The following is an 18681-nucleotide window of genomic DNA, read 5'->3' on the forward strand; positions in this document are numbered from 1 at the left end:
TTAAGGTTGTTCTAATGTTTTTTAGCAGATGAACCAGAATCTAAAGTATTTTTGGGACCTATATTAAAGTGGACAATATGAGAATTTCCCATTGATAAGTATGTGCTGCAATATGTTCAAGCTTCATTTTAAACCAAAAGAATGTTTACATTTTTAAAAGTTATAGGATTTTCAGGAGAGCTTTAAATTTAGTGTTACAGAACCACAAGAAATAGACTGTGTTCAATAGCAGGGGCTGACATTCTGTGACGATTGCTTAAGTGTCAATTTAGCTCAGTTTCATTTCTGAGGTGAAAAGATGTGGGTTTAAGCCCTGCTCCAAGATTCCCGGGTATTCCAGGATGCCTGTCCTGTGCAGTACTAAAAAAATTGCTGCATTCTTAGAGGCATGGGCCGAGAAACTTGGCTGTAATTTCTGAATTCAAAATGTGGGGCAAGAGATATACATCCATACAGCCAATGTTGTGTTGCCCACCACAGTGGTAAATGACAAAATAAATCTGTGAAAAGGGCCCACATATTAGGTGATCTGCCACATCAAAATAGATGGCCTGAGAAAGCCTTGAGGCACATCAGTGCAAACTCTGGAAAGCCAGGCTTACTTTGAGCACCGTCTACCAGGTGGAAACAAAAGTTTTATTAAGTTTTAAAATAGGGATTTGAAACTACCCTTTTTAGCTGACTTTCCCAGTTCTGATGAAGGGTCTTCAACATGAAACCTTCACAGCAGCTTCTCTTTCTATAGATGCTGCCTGACTTGCTGAGTTTTTCCAGCATTTTTTATTTGCTGGAAAAGTTTTAAAATATTTAAGTTTTAAAATATGCTTACCTGAATTTTCACCTGGGAGGATCTTGGATGCTCACCTGACTCCACATTAAAGGAACGCAAGCCACCACTACTTCCCTACCCACCTTTGTTCCCAAGTGTAGCACCTCTCAGTTACCATTTGCACCCCTCTTGGTTACTGATTACCCCGTCCTCTCCCCTAAACCCCTAGCCATAAATATTTTTTCAACCAGATTGTTGAACTTGTCTTACCAGAAAGCCACCCATGGTGTTGAGTCACCCAATCTTTAAGCACACCTCAATGGGTGAACTATCACACTCCACGGTCCAGCACTTCCATAGAAATATACCCTGATGTGCTGGGGCCCTGCTTTTTCATCCCTGCACTCAAATATGTCTGCACTTAGCTTCCTGGACCTTGCTCCTTTGAATGGAATGTTAACCTGAGGCCACATCTGTCTGCTCTGAAAATTCCAATGGCAATTCTCTTTCCCTAAAGGCATGAAGTTCTCCTGGTGTCATGGCCAGCACTCATTGTTCAGTTGGCCACTGTAAATTGCCCCTGACGCGTAGGTGAGTTGTTGATTCTGGGGTAGTTGATGAGAATATGCGGGGAGAATAAAAAATGGGATTAATGAAGAATAACATAAATTAATGGGTTGTTTGATGGTTGGCATGGACTTGGTGGCCTGCCTCCATGTTTTATCTCTCTATGGCTCTATGACAACCAAAAACAATTGGCTATTTTTTGCCTGTGATTCCGTTTTTCTCCCCTTTTCCTTTCATATTCCAGTAGGCCAGAATATACATTAGCAACACATTACACACACAGATGAACTTACCTCATTTCCTCTCCTTTTACTGCCACATTCATTGACCCTATCAGAGAAATTCCCTTTGTTCCACTCATTCCTTCTCAGTTAACCAGACTAACTTGTTCTCTCTTTCTTCATTCTGATGACACATCTCGCACCTGAAACGTTAAATGCTGTTCTTTCCACAGATGTTGCTTGACCTGCTGAGTTTTTCCAGCATTTTCTGTTTTACTTTCAGACTCTCAGTATCCACAGGTTTTCTTTTTCATTTTCAACCAAAAACAATGAGCTGACTATTCTTTTCTTTGTGGTTTGTGGGTCCCTGAGTGAAAATTAAGTGTTCCATTTGATCCCCAGAGGAAGCAAGTGTGAATATGTTTCAAAAATAATTTGAGATCTGAAAAGCAAGGTAGAAAATTCATGCCTGATTGTGTTGTGTTCTGAGGATTTGTTGGGATAGCGTCTTCTGAATTCTTGCTTTCAGGTTTTCCTAGTTCCAGATAAATGCTTCCAGACAGCACAAAGTAGCACAAAAGCAGCTGCACTGACAACTCATTTAACGATGTAGCATCACCAATTCTGATGTCTGTTACTTTCTGAATGCAATTCCAAAATCTTGCCTTGTGCCCCATCACACAAATTCCAACATTTTTTTCCCAAATGTAAACGGCCTTCAACAGAGCAAGGCAGAGCCTTGAGTGGGAGAAGTAGCTACATTACATCCAGGGACAGTATCTGCTCAAACTGCAGCAATGTTCTAATATTGACTTGGTGGTCTCCATGAGTGAGGGTGTTGTTGCAAGGGAGGTGTGGTGTGGAGGAGGGGTGAGGATGGGGAGGGTCACTGTTTTGAGCAGAGACAGCATGCTCTAACATTTTAACTCGTTGTATGTCTTCCCTTACAGTGGGTTGGCTCAGAAGACAGCTTCATTGACAGGCTTTTCTCCCAGGTAGACAGGGAGAGCCTTGGAGGATGTCACAGGGCAAACTTAACGTTTCAGGTCATCATATTCTGATGAAAGGTCTTCAACCTGAAACATTAAGCCTCTTTCTTGTTCTTCAACGAGATGCTCCCTGACCTGCTGAATGTTTTCAGCATTTCCTGCTTTGTTTCAATAAAATCAGATATCTTTACCACAAAGCTGGTCTAGTCTCCCCCTGCTGTTGGGTTTTGGGGTCTGGAGAACCTAGCCAGTTAGTGCCATATCCCATCTGGAATGTAGGTTAAATATAAAGTATCCAATCTCAATATATCTAGTCACTACACCTCTTGGAAGCTAAAGGCTTGCTTCTATCTTCCGCCTGTTAAAACTGCAACTGGGCAGATTGGAAGCTGTTTCAGGATTTATTGAATTTTAACATCCATCATTTTGGAGATTAAAATTACCCTGAATGTCCCATGGGTTGTTCTCCCTCGGCCTCCCTGCCTTATCGGACACCATTGACCGACTGTTCCACACTGGAGCTCACAATTCACGTTGTTCCTCTCCCCAGTTTCCTTTCCACGCATTCTTCTCCCAATGGTTCATTTCCAAGCCGTCTCTCCTATGGTCATTCCCATATATTTCTGGCAAGGTTCATTTGCGTCTGTTCCTTTTCCAAGAACGCAAGAAAATAGGAGCAGGAGTAGACCACCTGGTCACTCAAGTCCGCCTCACGATTCAATGTGGTCTACTGTAGGCCTCAACTCCTCTGTGCCAGCCAGATCACCATAAGGCTCAATCCCCCAACATTCAAAAATGTATCTACCTCCACTTTAAATACTTCTTAATATGCTGGTGTCCACAGCTCTCTGGGGCAGAGAATTACAGAGATTCACCCACTCTCTGCAAAAAGAAAATTCTATGTACCTCGATTTTAAATGACTGAATTCCTCATGTTCCCTTATTTAAGACTCTCCCACTAGTTAAAACATCTCAACGCTCATTAGAAGAATGAGGGGTGGTCTTATTAAAACATATAAGACACCCTCTCAGCATCTTATATGTTTCAATAAGACCACCCCTCATTCTCCTAAGCTCCCAGATTCATTCCCATGGCACTTCTCCATGGACACTGCTGCCTGTCCATCTTTCCCAACACTATATTGTACACCCTGCCAGGTTTCACTACTCACTGTAGTTTTGCATAGGAGCAATGAATTTTAAAACCAATTATATTTTGGAGTCTGATTTGAACTTAGTGATTGTCATGTCCCTCCTCTCACAGTGAGACACTCGTGTCCCTTATAACCACACATAAAATGCAGCAGGTGCACCTTCAATGTGCTGGGACACATCCCCTGTATTGAGGTGTTTAACCTCAACACCCCTCCTACCCCCACTGTGAGTGGGAGCTGGGTACTGGAATTAACAGAAGGCCAAATAGTAAGCTTTAGATACAACCCGAGGCACCAAAACACAGCTCCATCCTGTCCTCTCCAACACCCATACAGACCTTCCCACTTGGATGCACTGGATCCCAAGTGGGAGTACCAGCCAACATTCTTTTCCCTGAGCCGAGGCCATTTCAAGCACCCCGGTTTGGATCAGTTGGTCAGCACAGACAGGAGATCAGTCCCGGAATCCATGCCTAGTAAGTCACAGTTACGCTCTGATTTTTCAGGTATTGAGGGAATCAAGGGGATATGAGGTTAGTGCATGAGGGTGGCATTGAATTGAATTGAAGCAGACAATTAGTATTAATATGGATATGTCCCAATAAATCAAATTCAATGTGTTTTGAGTACATGAAGAACAGGAATTGGCTACTTGTTCTCTCATACTGGCTTTCACTAGTTAATAAGACCATTGGTTGATCTGATTATAATTTCAATTCTGCATTCCTGTGTACTCCTGTTAACCTTTCACCCCCTTACTTATGTACCTCTGCCTTAAAAATATTCAAAAACTCTGCCTCCACCACCCTTTATGCAACAGAGTTCTGAAGTCCTACAACCCTCAGGGAAAAATATGTGCTTCATCTCATGTCTTAAATGACGGACATCCTTATTTTAGAACAGTCATCCCCTTTGTCTAATTGGACTTTCAGTAGATCTGGCATTTCTCACAGAGTATGACGTGGAAGATTGTTGCTTAGCTGCTAACCTGTCCCTGCCTCATTTTGCAATGATCAAGCACTTTCTTTGGGAACCGAGTATGTAAGACTATCTATGATTGCATGGAAATTTGTGAGCCGGCTGGAAGGTAATTGTTACCACTTGTTCAGATTCTTTCTCCACATGAGTATCATTCAGTCATTCATTCTCCTCCTTACACAACCATATCACAGTTGTAATTAAACAGTGATGCACAAACGGATGGAGTATGAATGTAGGTTCAAGCAAGTCAAAACCTTCAGGATACAAGTCAGATACAAGAGCCAGGACTGGATCAGCAATTAACCTTTGGCACCAGCCTTCCAGGCCAACAAGGTAGGACAGGGCAGGGCCGTGAAAGTCTCTCTGCACTCAACTCTCAAGGCTTACATGTGAATAATGAGTGGGACCAGGTAGATTGATTCAGCTAGAGAGAGAAGAAGGACAGGGCAAGAGGGAGGAGGGGGATCAATGAGTGTAGGAGAGGAAGGGAGAAGAGGAAAGGAGGAGGGAATGGAAGGTTATTAGGGGAAGGGATGGAAAGGATATGAAGGAGCAAGAGATGGAGCAAAGAGGAAGGAGAAGGAGGAAGGGAGGGAAGAGAAGGGAGGAGAGGAGAGAATATGGAAGGGAAAAAGTAAGGGCTTCCACTTTGAGATCTGACCTTGTCAGCATTTATGGGAAAGGCAGGTGGAACAGGCTTGGTCTTGATGCCCCGTAGTGCACAATCAGCAGACCGCCACAGGAAGAATGAACACCTTGTGGAATGCCCAGACTGGGGCATGGTTTCTATAACAGCAGCAAAAGGTTCTAGAGATGGTGAAACCATCTTTGGATCATCTTCTATGCAGAGAAAAGCCCCCATTTCATACATCAGTGGAGGAGCTGTGGAAAGGACCCAATCTAAACAAAAAGGTCTCGAGAGCTTTTGAATTGTAATCGAAAGGAATTGATGTTTTGATGATTTAAAAAATTAAACACAGCTTTATTAACACATAAAGGGATCGTTACAAGAAATTTGCCATAAACAAACTTTAAGAGTAATACAGACTGCCGTAAAACCAATCGCTGACATTATACAAGCTCTTAATTACTGTAGAATAATTGTGCATCAGTTTGAAGTACACAGGTTCAGCTGTGAAAGCCCCACTGGGCACTGGTTATTGGGTCTAGGGTTTGGAAGGAAAAGGCCCAATGTCTACATTTAGCCCTCAACCACACTATAGTATCCAAGGCACTTACATCCAGACTCCAGGAGCAAGTTTGTTACAATAATCAAGTCACGGTTATTCAATTTATTGAGGGAATCTATGCAGAACAATCAAATTTAATTCCAAGATGCTGACAACCCCATCAAAATAATCTATATTTATTACATTAAATAGCTAGACTACAGAAGGACACATCTGCAGAGCCTGTTCTCACCTGGGGCTTAGCCTGTAGAAGTATGCAGAGTTCATTTAGCCAGGGAGAGCAGTGTGGCTGTAGGTTCAGTCACAATTACCCTGAAACGGGGGGAGCGTTGTGGCCAGGGAGGGATGTATGGGAAATCAAACAGCAAGTGCATCAGTCACAGGGACCCTTCATTGAAAGGAACACGGGCAGGCATCAAGGGTGATCTGATTTTGAATTTGCTGCATATTCACTGGCCCCAAAGGTTTTAGAGTCACACAGCATGGAAACAGACCCTTCGGCCTACTGAGTCCATGCCCATTTAGACCACTCCTGCACTAATTCTATTTTATTCTCCCACACGTTCCCATCCATTCCCCCCCCCAAAGATTCTACCATTCACCTACACATTGGGTGCAACTTACAGTCGCCAATTAATCGACCAACCTGCTCATCTTAGCTTGTGGAAGGAAACTGGAGCAACCAGAGGAATCCCTGCCCTTGCAAGATTGGCCCACCTCAAATTTCTCCCAAAAAATGTATCTCTACACATGAAGATCCTATCATTGTCTGTATAAATATGGTGGTCGGTTTCCAGACCACTTGTGTCAAGTGGCTCCCTGCTCTGTGTTCTTCTAATAGAGGGCGGTCATTGTTTACACAGCTTCCCCTTGTGATTCCAAAATCCATCAGTGGAATAGTTTGTTAGCTAATATAATTTTATTTTAGGTACTTAAACTTTTTATTGTGTTATTAATGATTGTTGAAGCTTTTTAGAACATTGCCGGGTATATTTCTACTTATTTGAGGGAGGTATTGGATACAAAGGAGAGGACAGTGGTATCTATGTTGCTGTTTTGTTATCTGCAGGAACTCCATGCCTCACAGATGAGGACTTGGTATATATGAGTGTGCACAACTTTAGGAGATGCAGGCACTCTTATCATGGACAGCGTGCAGTATTGTAGGGAGAACACTGCCTGAACACAAGGTGAAATGAAAAGTCCAATCCCTGCCATAGCTCTTTAGTCTTTCGTTATTGCTGAGTGTGTCACACAAACATAGACAGGTCACTGGCACTGCCACTGCCCCACAGCCTTCCACAGACTGACCTGAATTTCATCTTCCACCTTCCCAATGGCCGTCTCCACCAGTCTCATGTCCTCCTCCAGTTGATCAGCTTCCTTGGATTTTGCGGTTATCTCCTCTTTCAGTTTCTGAACCTTGTCTCTCAGGCCAGGACAGGATTTGACCCTCTGGGACTGAGCTGCCTCATTGCTGGCCTCCAGGACCTGGGCTTCCAGCAAGCAGTCCTTCAGTTTCTCCTCGCACTCTGCCAGCTTCTTCTTCATTTCCTCCAGCTGTTCCTTCAGCTCTTCCCCGTGGAGCTGCTCGGCTTTTAGCTCGTTCTCCCAGTATTCCACCTCCTCTGCCTCTGCACTCCTCTGGGTGACCAGTTCCTGGAGCCTGTGAATCTCCTTGCTGATCTCAGATTGGCTGTCCTCCACCAGGTGTCTGATCTCTGCCTCGGTCGACTCAAGGTCAGCGTGGAGGCTCTGCAGTTTCTCCTCCTGAAGGTGGAGCAGCTGGTTCAAGTCCTCTTCCGAGGACTGATCAACACTCGAGGCCCCCTTCTCAGCCCCTGCATCTTTGACCTTGGCCTTGGCTTCCTTGCTCTTTCCAAAGGACTCCAGCCACTCTCGAGCTCCTTCTGCAAAGTTCAGGGACTTTCTCTTGGCTTCTTTCAAGTGGCTGCTTCTGTCACTTTTATTCCTCAGCTTCGCCAGCGGCGGGAGGCTCTGGCGATGGATGTTCCTCTCAGGACCATGGAGCTTCTCTGGGGTGGGTCGCAGGCCGAGGGAGGGGCCAGTGCGGTTGAGAATCAGCTGGACGTCCTTGGCTTGCTGACCCCACTTGCTGAGGGATGGCAAGAGTTTCTCATCTGGTGTCAAATGTCTTTCTATGTCTTTCCACTTCTCCTTCAGTATGTAGCGTCCAGTGCGACCTGCAAATAAGAGTGGAAAACTGTTGCTACCAGAGGACAGTGGGATGTTCCCTCCTAGTGAGATGTCTCTGCCAGAGAACTTGGGATGTCCCTCCTGGAGGACAGTGGGATGTCCCTCCCAGAGGCCAGTGAGATGTTCCTCCAAGTGAGATGGCCTTCCCAGGACAGTGGGATGTTCCTCCCGGAGGTAGATCCCTCCAAAAGACCCAAAGGGAAGAGCACTGTTGCATTTACAGTAAAACTCTGTTAATCCAGCACATTCAGGACATTGCTGGTGCTGGCCTAGCAGATTACCTGAACTGTTATTCCAGTTAATACGCCAACTCTCTTTAAATCTCTTTTTTTTAGGTGTTACACAGTAGAATAATCAGTGAATCTGGGAACTTTCAATGGAGTGAGGGAAACAAAGCCAAGTGATTTTAAGGGAGTCTGGGAACCAGGGCCCCAGTGACCGGTTGCTGAATTGTTGGGATTTTCGAACAATTGGATAGTGGATTATCGGAGTTTTACTGTATACAGCATCCTTTGTAATCTTGTGACGACCTCTCATGGTTTACTGAAAGGAAGGTACTCTTGAAGTGTGCTTTGCTTTCAACATTACATTTTCTTGTAATGCAAGACCCCAGAAACAGTGACGAGATAAATGGCCAATCATGTATTTCTATGATTTTGGCTGAGGGATAAACATTGACCAAGATGTCACAGGAAGCTATGTTGTTCTTCCTCAAAAAGATGCCTTGGGAATGATGACAGAGGCCTGAGAGAGCGGCTGGGATCTTAGTTAAACTTCAGTCAAAGATAGTGCAGCTTGCCCTCAGTACTCTACATCAAACATCAGCAAAGAGACACAAGAAATTCTGCAGATGCTGGTATCTGGAGCAACACACAAAAGGTGCTGGAGGAACTCAGCAGGTCAGGCAGCATCCATGGAGGGAAATAAACAGTCGATGTTTCGGGCCGAGACTCTTCATCAAAACTGGAAAGGAAGAGGGCAGAAGCCAGAGTAAGAAGGTGGGGGGGGGAGGGGGAGGAGCGCACACAGGCAGGGGATAGGTGAATTTAGGTGAGAGGTGAGTCCAGGTGAGAGGGGGAAGGTAGGTGGGTGGGGGAAGGGGAGAAGATGTAATAAGCTGAGACGTGACAGGTAGAAGAGGCAAAAGGGATGAAGAAGGAGGAATCTGGTCGGAAAGGGCAGTGGACCATGGAATAAAAGATGGAGGAGGGGAGGAGAGGAGATGGGCAGGTCATCAAGGTGGGAGAAGGGAGCCACAGGAATGACAAAGGATTTTGTGGGGGGGGGGGAGGGGAAGAAAAAGAAGGGGAGGGGTTACCGGAAGTTGGAGAAATCGATGTTGAGGCCGTCAGGTTGGAGACTCCCCAGGTGGAATATGAGATGTTGTTCCTCCAACCTGCGTCTGGCCTCAACGTGGCAGTCGAGGAGGCCATGGATAGACATGTCAGCATGGGAGTGGGAGTGTGGAATTGAAGTGGGTGGCCACCAGGAAGTCCTGGCTGTTGCGGCGGACGGAGTGACGGTGCTCGGCGTAGATCAGGTCTCTGAGGTGGGTAAACACAGGAAATGCTGGAAATACTGAGCAGGTCAGGTTGCACTTATGGGAAGAGAAACAGAGTTAATGTTTCAGGTCAAAGACCCTTCATCAGAACTCAATGCTGTTGTTAGACAGAATGTCTTGAAGAAAGGTCTTCAGTCTGAAATATTAACTCTGTTTTGCTTCCCACAGGTGCAGCCTGATCTCCTGAGTGTTTCCAGCATTTTCTGTTCTTATTTTAGATTTCCAGGATTTACAGGTTTTTTAAAAATTTTCTCTGAGGTGGGTCTTGAACTCACAACTTTTAAACCCAGAGACTAACTACTGACATCATTTTCAACCTGTATCATCACTGTCCCCACTGGGAAGACAGCTTCTCAATTTCTCACCAGCCCTTAGCCTAAACCTTCTGTTACCAGGGGACATGACAATTTGTCAGGCTATTACAGAGGGTTTTATTGGGCCACAGACTTATTTTTGGACACGCACCCAGGGTCACCATGCATAAAATCCTGGACGAATTTAAGCACCATATGATCTCACAAAACAGGAATTGAAATAAATGTCCAGTTCAGCCAGTTTAATGGTATTGATGAAAGGAGAAAGGTTGATTGTGACATTCAGAGCACTCCCTGCACGTAGAATATAGGCATGGGATCTTTTATATTGCTATGAAAACACTGGTAAATCTAGCCTTGTTTAATTAAATTAGAAAGCAAATGCAGTCTATTGTTAGTCTGAAGTATTCAGCGCTTGCTTCACCACAGGTGATGTAGTCTGACTTGGTGAATTTCCCTGCCTTTTCTTTCTCTGTCGTTGTGGGGGAGCGGAGACTTTTGAGAGTAATCGATTTGATTGCTACTCTGATTGTTATGAATGGACATTTTCTTTATGAATTTGCAGCTCTGCCACACAATATTCCAGGAATAACCTTTGGCAATGGCAGAAGACAAGCAGTACAGGCAGCTGTAAGATTTCCCTTTGTCCTTTAAATCAGCAGATGTACAGACCCATTCAAAATAAATGCCTCAATACTATCGTTAAAATGATAGTTAAATGAATGCCATATGTTCCCTTGGCTATTAACATCGACAGTGATTTCTAGCCTATAGTGATGAGCAATTCCTTTCCTAACTAGTTACTAGTTTCTCCAGGGGTGATGTGAGTTGCAGTGGCTGTCATTTCCAGCAGAGGGAGCCCGCACCACCATTTCCAGTCACTGTGCCATTGCACTAGCAACATGGCCTTGAGTTCCCTTTTACACGTTGCTGCTGTACCACAGCCCAGGGAGCAGAGGCATGTTTACGAGGCTTGAGGCTACAAGGGGTCATTTTAACTTAACCCACCAGAGAAACAGCTTGGATTTGCTGTTGATTATACACCCCCTTCAATTTTACCTTCCAATAATGTCAACTCCCCAGAGAAATGTAGTGCAGCTGGCAGGCCAGCAATTCCATCAGTCCCATTCCCCGACTCCTTATTTCCCTGTATCCCTGCAACATATTCGCTCCCACATATGCCCACCAACTCTTTGATTCATTTCACCATTAACCTTCACTAACGGCTAATTCACAGTGGCCAATTAACCTACCAATCCTCGTGACTTTGGGACTTGGGAAGAAACGGGAGGCAGTCAAATGTTGCCGATTAAGGGAGAAAGATTGGTCATGACATTCAGAGCACTCCCTGCGCGTAAAATTGTGACCTGGGATCTTTTATAGTTCTATGAAAAGAAACACCTACTTGCTCACAAGAGGGAACATGCAAACTTCACACAAACAGCACCACAGGTCAAGATTGAACCAGGGTCCCTGGAGCTGTGACTGCTGTGTACTTGGGATAGAATTTATTTTTAGTTTACTTCTGGACATGTAGACAGCATGCAATATGGTGTATTTTGGTGTCTTTGGAGACATAACAAAACTGCTTTCATCACCATATCCCATCCCCTCCCACCGTGACAATAGGGGCAATTTTCTCATCAGATATTCCCTTAACATGGCTGGAGCTGAGGAGGTTTGTGAGCCACTTTGGCCCAACCTTCCCAGTGCTGAAGGAGAAGAGAGCCAACACCCAGTTTCAGGGAGGTAATCAAAGGCAGAGTGATGGATCGTCCGAGCAAGACCACCAGAAGGAAGCACCAGGGAAGTACTTAAATCTTGGCTGCACCTCATCACAGCCTGTAGGTTGACTGTCAAAGTTCTGAAGCAAGGTCCCTTCCCCATGAACAATCCCTACAGCCATAAACTCTGTCCAAGATCAAACTCAAAAAACTGCAGATGCTGAAAATCTGAAATAAAACCAGAAAATGCTGGAAACACCCAGTGGGTCAGGCAGCAGCTGTGGGAAGAGAAACAAGAGATAACACTTTGTGTAGAAGACCCTTCATCAGAATCTTCTTCAACCTGAAACGTTAACTCTGTATTTGTTTTACGCCACAGATGCTGCCTGACCATCTGAGCAATTCCAGCCTTTCCTGGGTTTTTTTTTGTCTCTGAGATGGGTGAGCCAGTACATGCACAGTGAGACACATGCCATTTCAAAGATGGTGTAGCATAAACATGTCTTGGCCCACAGGGCAGTCTTACAGCCCAAGAGGCCCTGTTGGCCTCAATAAAAAGTTCAAGCTAACCCCAGATAAGATGTCCTAGTAAATGGCCATTTACTTTTGCTATCAAAACTGACTAGAAATCATATTTAACTTGGCAGGGTGGGAACAGAGCAGTGCAACCAGGTGAGGAACCTAGTGCTGGTGCTGGGTAATAAGGTTCTTGTAGAAGTAAGAGTTTTACCAGTGCTGGTTAAACTGACTCCAGCAATACCCTGGTTACACTGTGTCCCGCATGGTGCTGGTTACACTGTGTCCTGCAATACCCTGGTTACACCGTGTCCCGCAATACCCTGGTTACACTGTGTCCCGCGTGGTGCTGGTTACACTGTGTCCCACGTGGTGCTGGTTACACTATGTCCTGCAATACCCTGGTTACACTGTGTCCCGCGTGGTGCTGGTTACACTGTGTCCTGCATGGTGCTGGTTACACTGTGTCCAGCATTGCCCTTGTTACACTGTATCCAGGATTGACCTGGTTTCATTGTGTTCAGCACAACCATTGTTACACTGTGTCCAGCATTTTATTGTTACACTGTGTCCAGCATTTTACTAGTTATTACTGTGTCCAGCATTAAGCTGGTTACAGCAGGGATACAGGTCCTCCCCAGTTTACGAATGCCCGACTTGTGTACATCCCGTACGTATGAGGAAGCGTTTGGGAGATGGGCAGGATGGATTTGCCAGCTGCTACAGTGCTGCAGGTGACTGTTCTTGACACAAGCTGACATTTGCCACATCGAACCCAAGAAGAATACATTCTAGTTAACACACTGATGTCCATGTTGTGAATCCTATCTAGAGACACGCCATCCAGGCCAGCAAGTGTCCTTTTCAAACCCCCCCAATAGCATTTAAAGCCTTGTCTGCAGTAAAATCCTTGAAAGGAATATCATTATTATCTTGAAATGGGCTTGGGCTAAATTTGTTAATATCAGCTTTGTTATTAAAAATGGCAAATCGAGATTCAAAATGTTTCTCCAGATTATCTTTTCCTATGGGACAACCCACCTCCGCTGGCATCTTCTGCCTTGTGGAAATTGGTTCACAGCCACATTTTTGACTTGTGAATTGTGTGGTTTACGAAAAGTTCTCAGGATTGGAACCCAACTCTAACCTGTGGAGGACCTGTAGTCCATGGCTTTATCCAGGGGAAGTCATGTCTTACAAACTTGATTGAATTTGTTGAGGAGGTGACAAAGATCATTGATGAGGATGGGGCGGTAGATATTGTACACATGGACTTCTGTAAAGCATTTAACAAGGTCCCTCATGGTCGGCTGATCTGGAAGATTAAGGCACAAGGGATCCACATGAACTGGATTCAGGATTAACTTGGTCTTTCTCCCAGAGTGGAAATGTCAAATACTAGAAGGCATAGGTTTAATGTGATAGAGCAAATGTTCAAGAGGGATTTGCAAAGCAAGCTTTTTACACACAGTGGTAGGTGCCTGGAACCTGCTGCCAGGGGAGGTAGTGGAAGCAGATACAATAGTAACATTTAAATGTTGCTATTGTATCTGCTTCCATTTAGACAGGCACATGAACAGGCAGGGGATGGAGGGATATAGAACCACGTGCAGGCAACTTAGTTTAAGTTGGCATCAAGGTCGCCACAGACATAGTGGGCTGAAGGGCCTGTCCCTGTGCTGTACTGTCTTATGTTCCACATCCACCACTGTAATGATTGCATCATATCCAGCATTTTGCTGGTTACACCACATCCAAAATTGTTCTGGCTACACCGTGTCCAGAACTGTGCTGGTTACACCGTGTCCAGAACTGTTCTAGTTACACCTTGTCCAGAATTGTTCTGGTTGCACCATGTCCAGCCTTCAGATGGTTACACTGTGTCTGGCATTGTCCTGAAATCGAACCAGATGGGGCACTTATTAAGGAGTGATCTGAATGTGGGCTGAAGTTGGCTCAGTGATGAATCCCATGGCCTCTGTCCTTGCCACACTGCTGCCTCTGGCCATACTCAAACTTCCCCTGGTGAGTACTCTCCCCCAGTCACTGAGTGTTAGCCTAGAATTGGACCTTCATAGGTGTGGTCTGTCCCTACCATACAGGGACAGGGAGTCACCCTTCTCTCTTCCTGTAGCCCTACATCATTCCACAGGGTCTCGGACCAGACAGGCTGTTCTGTCGCTTCTATGAACATTTTGTCTACACATCGCTCTCAATGGAGACAGTCCCATTTTGACTGCAATCCTGTCATTCTCTCCTCATTTTCTTCACCTTCAATAACCATCTAGTCTAATCCTATTCTCCCCTCACTCCTTAGAATTTCAAGCAGGCTGTGCTTCACTTAGCAGATTGCATCCAAATTAAGGCACTGCAGTTCAGGATGGATGTTATGCTTCAACAGAGATGCAGGGAAGATTGTTTAGAAGGGCACTGGTCATACAGAGAAAATGGAGACCTTAAGGTTATATCTTCCTGATAGAAGTGGTCAAAATTCTGGGGGTGCTCAACACAGGAAGAAACTGTTTCCATTGGCAGGAAAGAGTTGTCGCCAGAAGATGCAGATTTAAGATAACCAGCAAACAAAAACTGAAGACCAACTTGAATGCAAACCATGCAAAAGGTGCTAAAGAGTAGATATAATGGTGAACCTCTAAAAAGAATAAGACACAAAGCTGAGGAAAAATGAAAGACTGTGGGGAACAGTGAGGGACTGGGACAAAGTGGAAGGATCTTTGAATGAGTCGGCCCAGCAGAGTGGGCCGAGTGGCCTCCTCTGTGCCACATGACTGAGATTTTTTCCCCCATTTGCCTTCCCCTGGGATTTCCAAAGGGGTTCAGAGCCACAGGTAATAGAGCGAGGCAGTGAGTAGAGCAGCTGACTCACAGCTCTAACAATCCAGGTTCGATCCTGACCTGGGGTTGCCGTCTGTGTGGAATCTGCATGTGCCCCTGTGACCATGTGGGTTTTCCCCAGGTGCTCTGGTTTCCTCCCACATCTGAATGCCCATGGGTTGATTGGCCATTGTAAATTGCTCCAAGTGTGAAGGTGAGTGGTAGAATCTGGGGAAGGGGAGAATTGATGGGAACGTGGGAAGCTTAAAATGGAATTGATGTAGGATTAGTATAAATAGGTGATTATTGGTCAGTGTGACTCTATGACCCAGCCTGAACTTCATACCATCTCCACACCATCCCTCCCCATGCATAACTCTATGCAGACACAAATAAAATCCACAGGGACCTCATGCCCAGTGCCAATCTTTTCTGGGGTACAAAAATCCCCACCAGCCGGAAAGGCCTTCTCCTTACCCATGGCCTGAGCCAGAGCAATGACCACCTCCTGGCACGTGGTCTTCTCACTGACACCACAGACCACTCGCTGAACCCCATCTACCCACACCTTCAGTTCCATGGTCTGAAGCTCCAGCCAGCAGTGGGGAGGGGGGAAGGGAACGCTCGATGTCAGACCTTCACGAAGACCATCAGCCCGGGTACTGAGATAACTTGCTGCCTGAAGTCCGAATCTAGGAAAAGGAAAGAAATGTGAGGTCAGAGTTTGAACTGATAGAGAAGGGTCAGGGTTTCGTTGCGTTCAACAATCAAACAAACATACGTCACAATGATGATAAAGATTATTGGCCCTGTAAGCGGAAGCGGCAGGTAAAATCTGATAGTTTTCCAGCTATATATTAGTCATCTATCAGATCACTGTGGTCGAAAATCTCTCTGGAGGTAAAACCAATACGATGAGATGGACCCTTGACCTCACAATCTATCTTGTTATGGCCTTGCACTTTATTGTCTACCTGCAATGCACTTCCCTGTAGCTGTGACACTTTACCAGGATGCTGCCTGGATTGGAGAGCAGGTTTTATGAGGATAGGTTGAGTGAGCTGGGGCTTTTCTCTTCGGAGAGAAGGAGAATGAGAGATGACTTGATAGAGGTGTACAAGATGATAAGAGGCATAGATCGAGTGGACAGTCAGAGACTTTTTCCCAGGGTGACATGGCTAACACGAGGGGGCATAATTTTAAGGTGATTGGAGGAAGGTATAAGGGGGATGTCAGGGGTAAGTTTTTTTACGCAGAGAGTGGTGGGTGTGTGGAACGCACTCCCTGCAGAGGTTGTGGGGGCAGGTACATAAGGGACATATAATAGACTCTTAGATCGACACATGAATGATAGAAAAATAGGGGGCTATGTGGGAGGGAAGAGTTAGATAGATCTTAGAGCAGGATAAAATGTCGGCACAACATTGTGGGCCGAAGGGCCTGTACTGTGCTGTAGCGTTCTATGTTCTATGTTTACTCTGTATTCTGTTATTGTTTTTACCCTGTACTACCTCAACGCACTGTGTAATGAATTGACCTGGACGAACGGTACACGAGACAAATTTTTCACTGTACCTCGGTACAAGTGACAATAATAAACCAATAAACCAATACCAATTTTTATGGCACTGTTGATGTCATTAGAGAGAAATCTGCACTGGGGCAAATACAAATCCTGTTGAAAATTCAGGGGATGAATTTCCTGCTGGGCATGAAGGCATAAATGGGTGCAAATTTGCTGTACTCTGGGAGAAGTTATTTTCAATAGCACGGCACCAGTTTTCACAGTTGTGTGCAAGAACGTCTTGTCTGTGGTGTGCCAGATTTACAGTACATTCTTCCCCAAAAGGCTGTGGAAAACCAAAACTTTCTGAGATCAACGAACTGTTGTTTGGTAAGTACAGCAGAGGGTTTAATGCAGAGGCAGGAGGGACTGAGACACCGTCCAACCGTGGTTTAACTGAGTAGGGTAACAGACTCAAGAGGCTGAACATCCAGCTCCTGGTCCTATTGTGCTGATTAGTGGTTGATTTCCGAAGCACCCTGGCCTCCAATTCAGGCAGACAGCTGTAGTTTTAAAGAGTTTTCCTCCACTTCTCCCCGTGAGCCAGCTCACGTTCAGAGCCAGTTCCACAGCCACTGGCAGCCGTCAGCCCATGACTGAACACAACTTCCCACCCATCGACGTGGGTCACAGCCCGGGTCACAGGAAAATTGCCCTGGCACTTCACCAGTGGAGGCTGATGGCAAAGAACCAAGCTGTTAAGGCAAGCAATGGGCCGGGAAATGCTGATGGCTGGTGAATGAGAACTGCTGTGTGTTTGGCCCCATACCCTATTATTTTGTTTCACATAGAAGGAAGCCATTCAGTCCTTCAAGCCCATGTTAGCTCTCAGAGCATCCCTATCTATCCCATTCTTCCACATCTCTCTGTTACCTGTTCTCTCTCACCTTGCCCGTCAACTCCCCCAGATTCTCCCACCACACACCCTGACTAGGGGTAACTTACCATTACCAGCACATCTTTGGGATGTGGGAGGAAACCAGAGCACCCAGGGGAAACCCACAGTGCCACAGGGAGAAACTCGGCACAGGCAGCACCAGAGGCCAGAATCGAACCTGGGTCATTGGAGCTGTGGGGCAGCGGCAGTAACTGTTGTGTCAATGTGCCACCAATGTTCTGCACCTCTGCGCCTGCGTACTGTAGCTCAGAAGTCAAGAATGCATTGGAGGTGATATGTATGTGCATCCAGCGTGGACCCAAGTTTGCACCCAGGAGGTAGCCATAGACAGGGATGAGTTAAAGACCAGATAAGCTGAGGTAGGAGGTGACAGGACACCAGGGACAACGCTCTGCCCTTCCAAACAGTGTAACAGGATCTACTATATCCACTCTAGAGCATAGACACCCTGAACGCAGTGCAGCATTTTGCCTGTACCACATGGAAGGCCGACTGAGATCTTGTGGTCATCTTTGGGGTGGGATCTTGAAACTACACCTTTCTAACCCAGAGACAAAGGTGTTACCATTAAACCAAGACTGGCATCAGATCACATAATATTCACCAATTATGCCCATGAATTCTAACACAAACCAGCATCCCCAACAAGTGTGTACCAATCATTCTTAGAATTTAACTCTCCATTGCCACCTTTGTTCTGACATTGGTGGATGGTCACACTCAGTGATCTATAACTGAAGTGACCCTTCACACATGAGATGATTTCCTTCCTTCTACTTAATAGAACCTCTTGTCCCTTGGTTTGACTGCTCCACTCGGATGTATTCCTGGAGGTTTGATCGCATGAGTTTACTCCTCCAATTGGCTTGTCCCACACTGCCATTTGTCACCTGACCTCAGAGTGCACCAGTCAGAAATTGAAGAGGCATTGTTTTACCCAATTGGATGGTTCTTGACCATTATTTTGCATTTCCAATATGTTGAAACTAACAACTGGACGTATTCTTAATAGTAATCAAAGCACATTGGCATTGTTGGACAATTACATAGTATTTTTTATGCAATTGAATGGAAATGCAAACAATCAATTATGAAATGGAATCAGCACTTCTGCCTTATGCAAAGTGCATAATTGGACCTTTGGCTTCCTGTGCTGAGGTGAAACTGAGCATTTAACAATAGGG

The 18681-nt window shown here is 45.4% G+C and overlaps 1 protein-coding gene across 1 annotated transcript in view; it reads right to left on the bottom strand.

The window, feature by feature from the left end:
* LOC127581047 (ras association domain-containing protein 8-like) overlaps window positions 1-18681 on the bottom strand; it is a 73172-nt gene that overhangs the window by 29138 nt on the left and 25353 nt on the right. Inside the window, exons 2-3 of the mRNA XM_052035106.1 lie at window positions 15513-15727; window positions 7183-8075 (exon numbers count right to left, since the gene is read on the bottom strand). Coding sequence (XP_051891066.1) covers window positions 7183-8075; window positions 15513-15615 — 996 coding nt within the window. The 5' untranslated portion in view covers window positions 15616-15727. The remainder of the gene's footprint in view (window positions 1-7182; window positions 8076-15512; window positions 15728-18681) is intronic.

The sequence above is a fragment of the Pristis pectinata genome, chromosome 20 (genome assembly GCF_009764475.1).
Source record: "Pristis pectinata isolate sPriPec2 chromosome 20, sPriPec2.1.pri, whole genome shotgun sequence".
Taxonomy (NCBI): Eukaryota; Metazoa; Chordata; class Chondrichthyes; order Rhinopristiformes; family Pristidae; genus Pristis; species Pristis pectinata.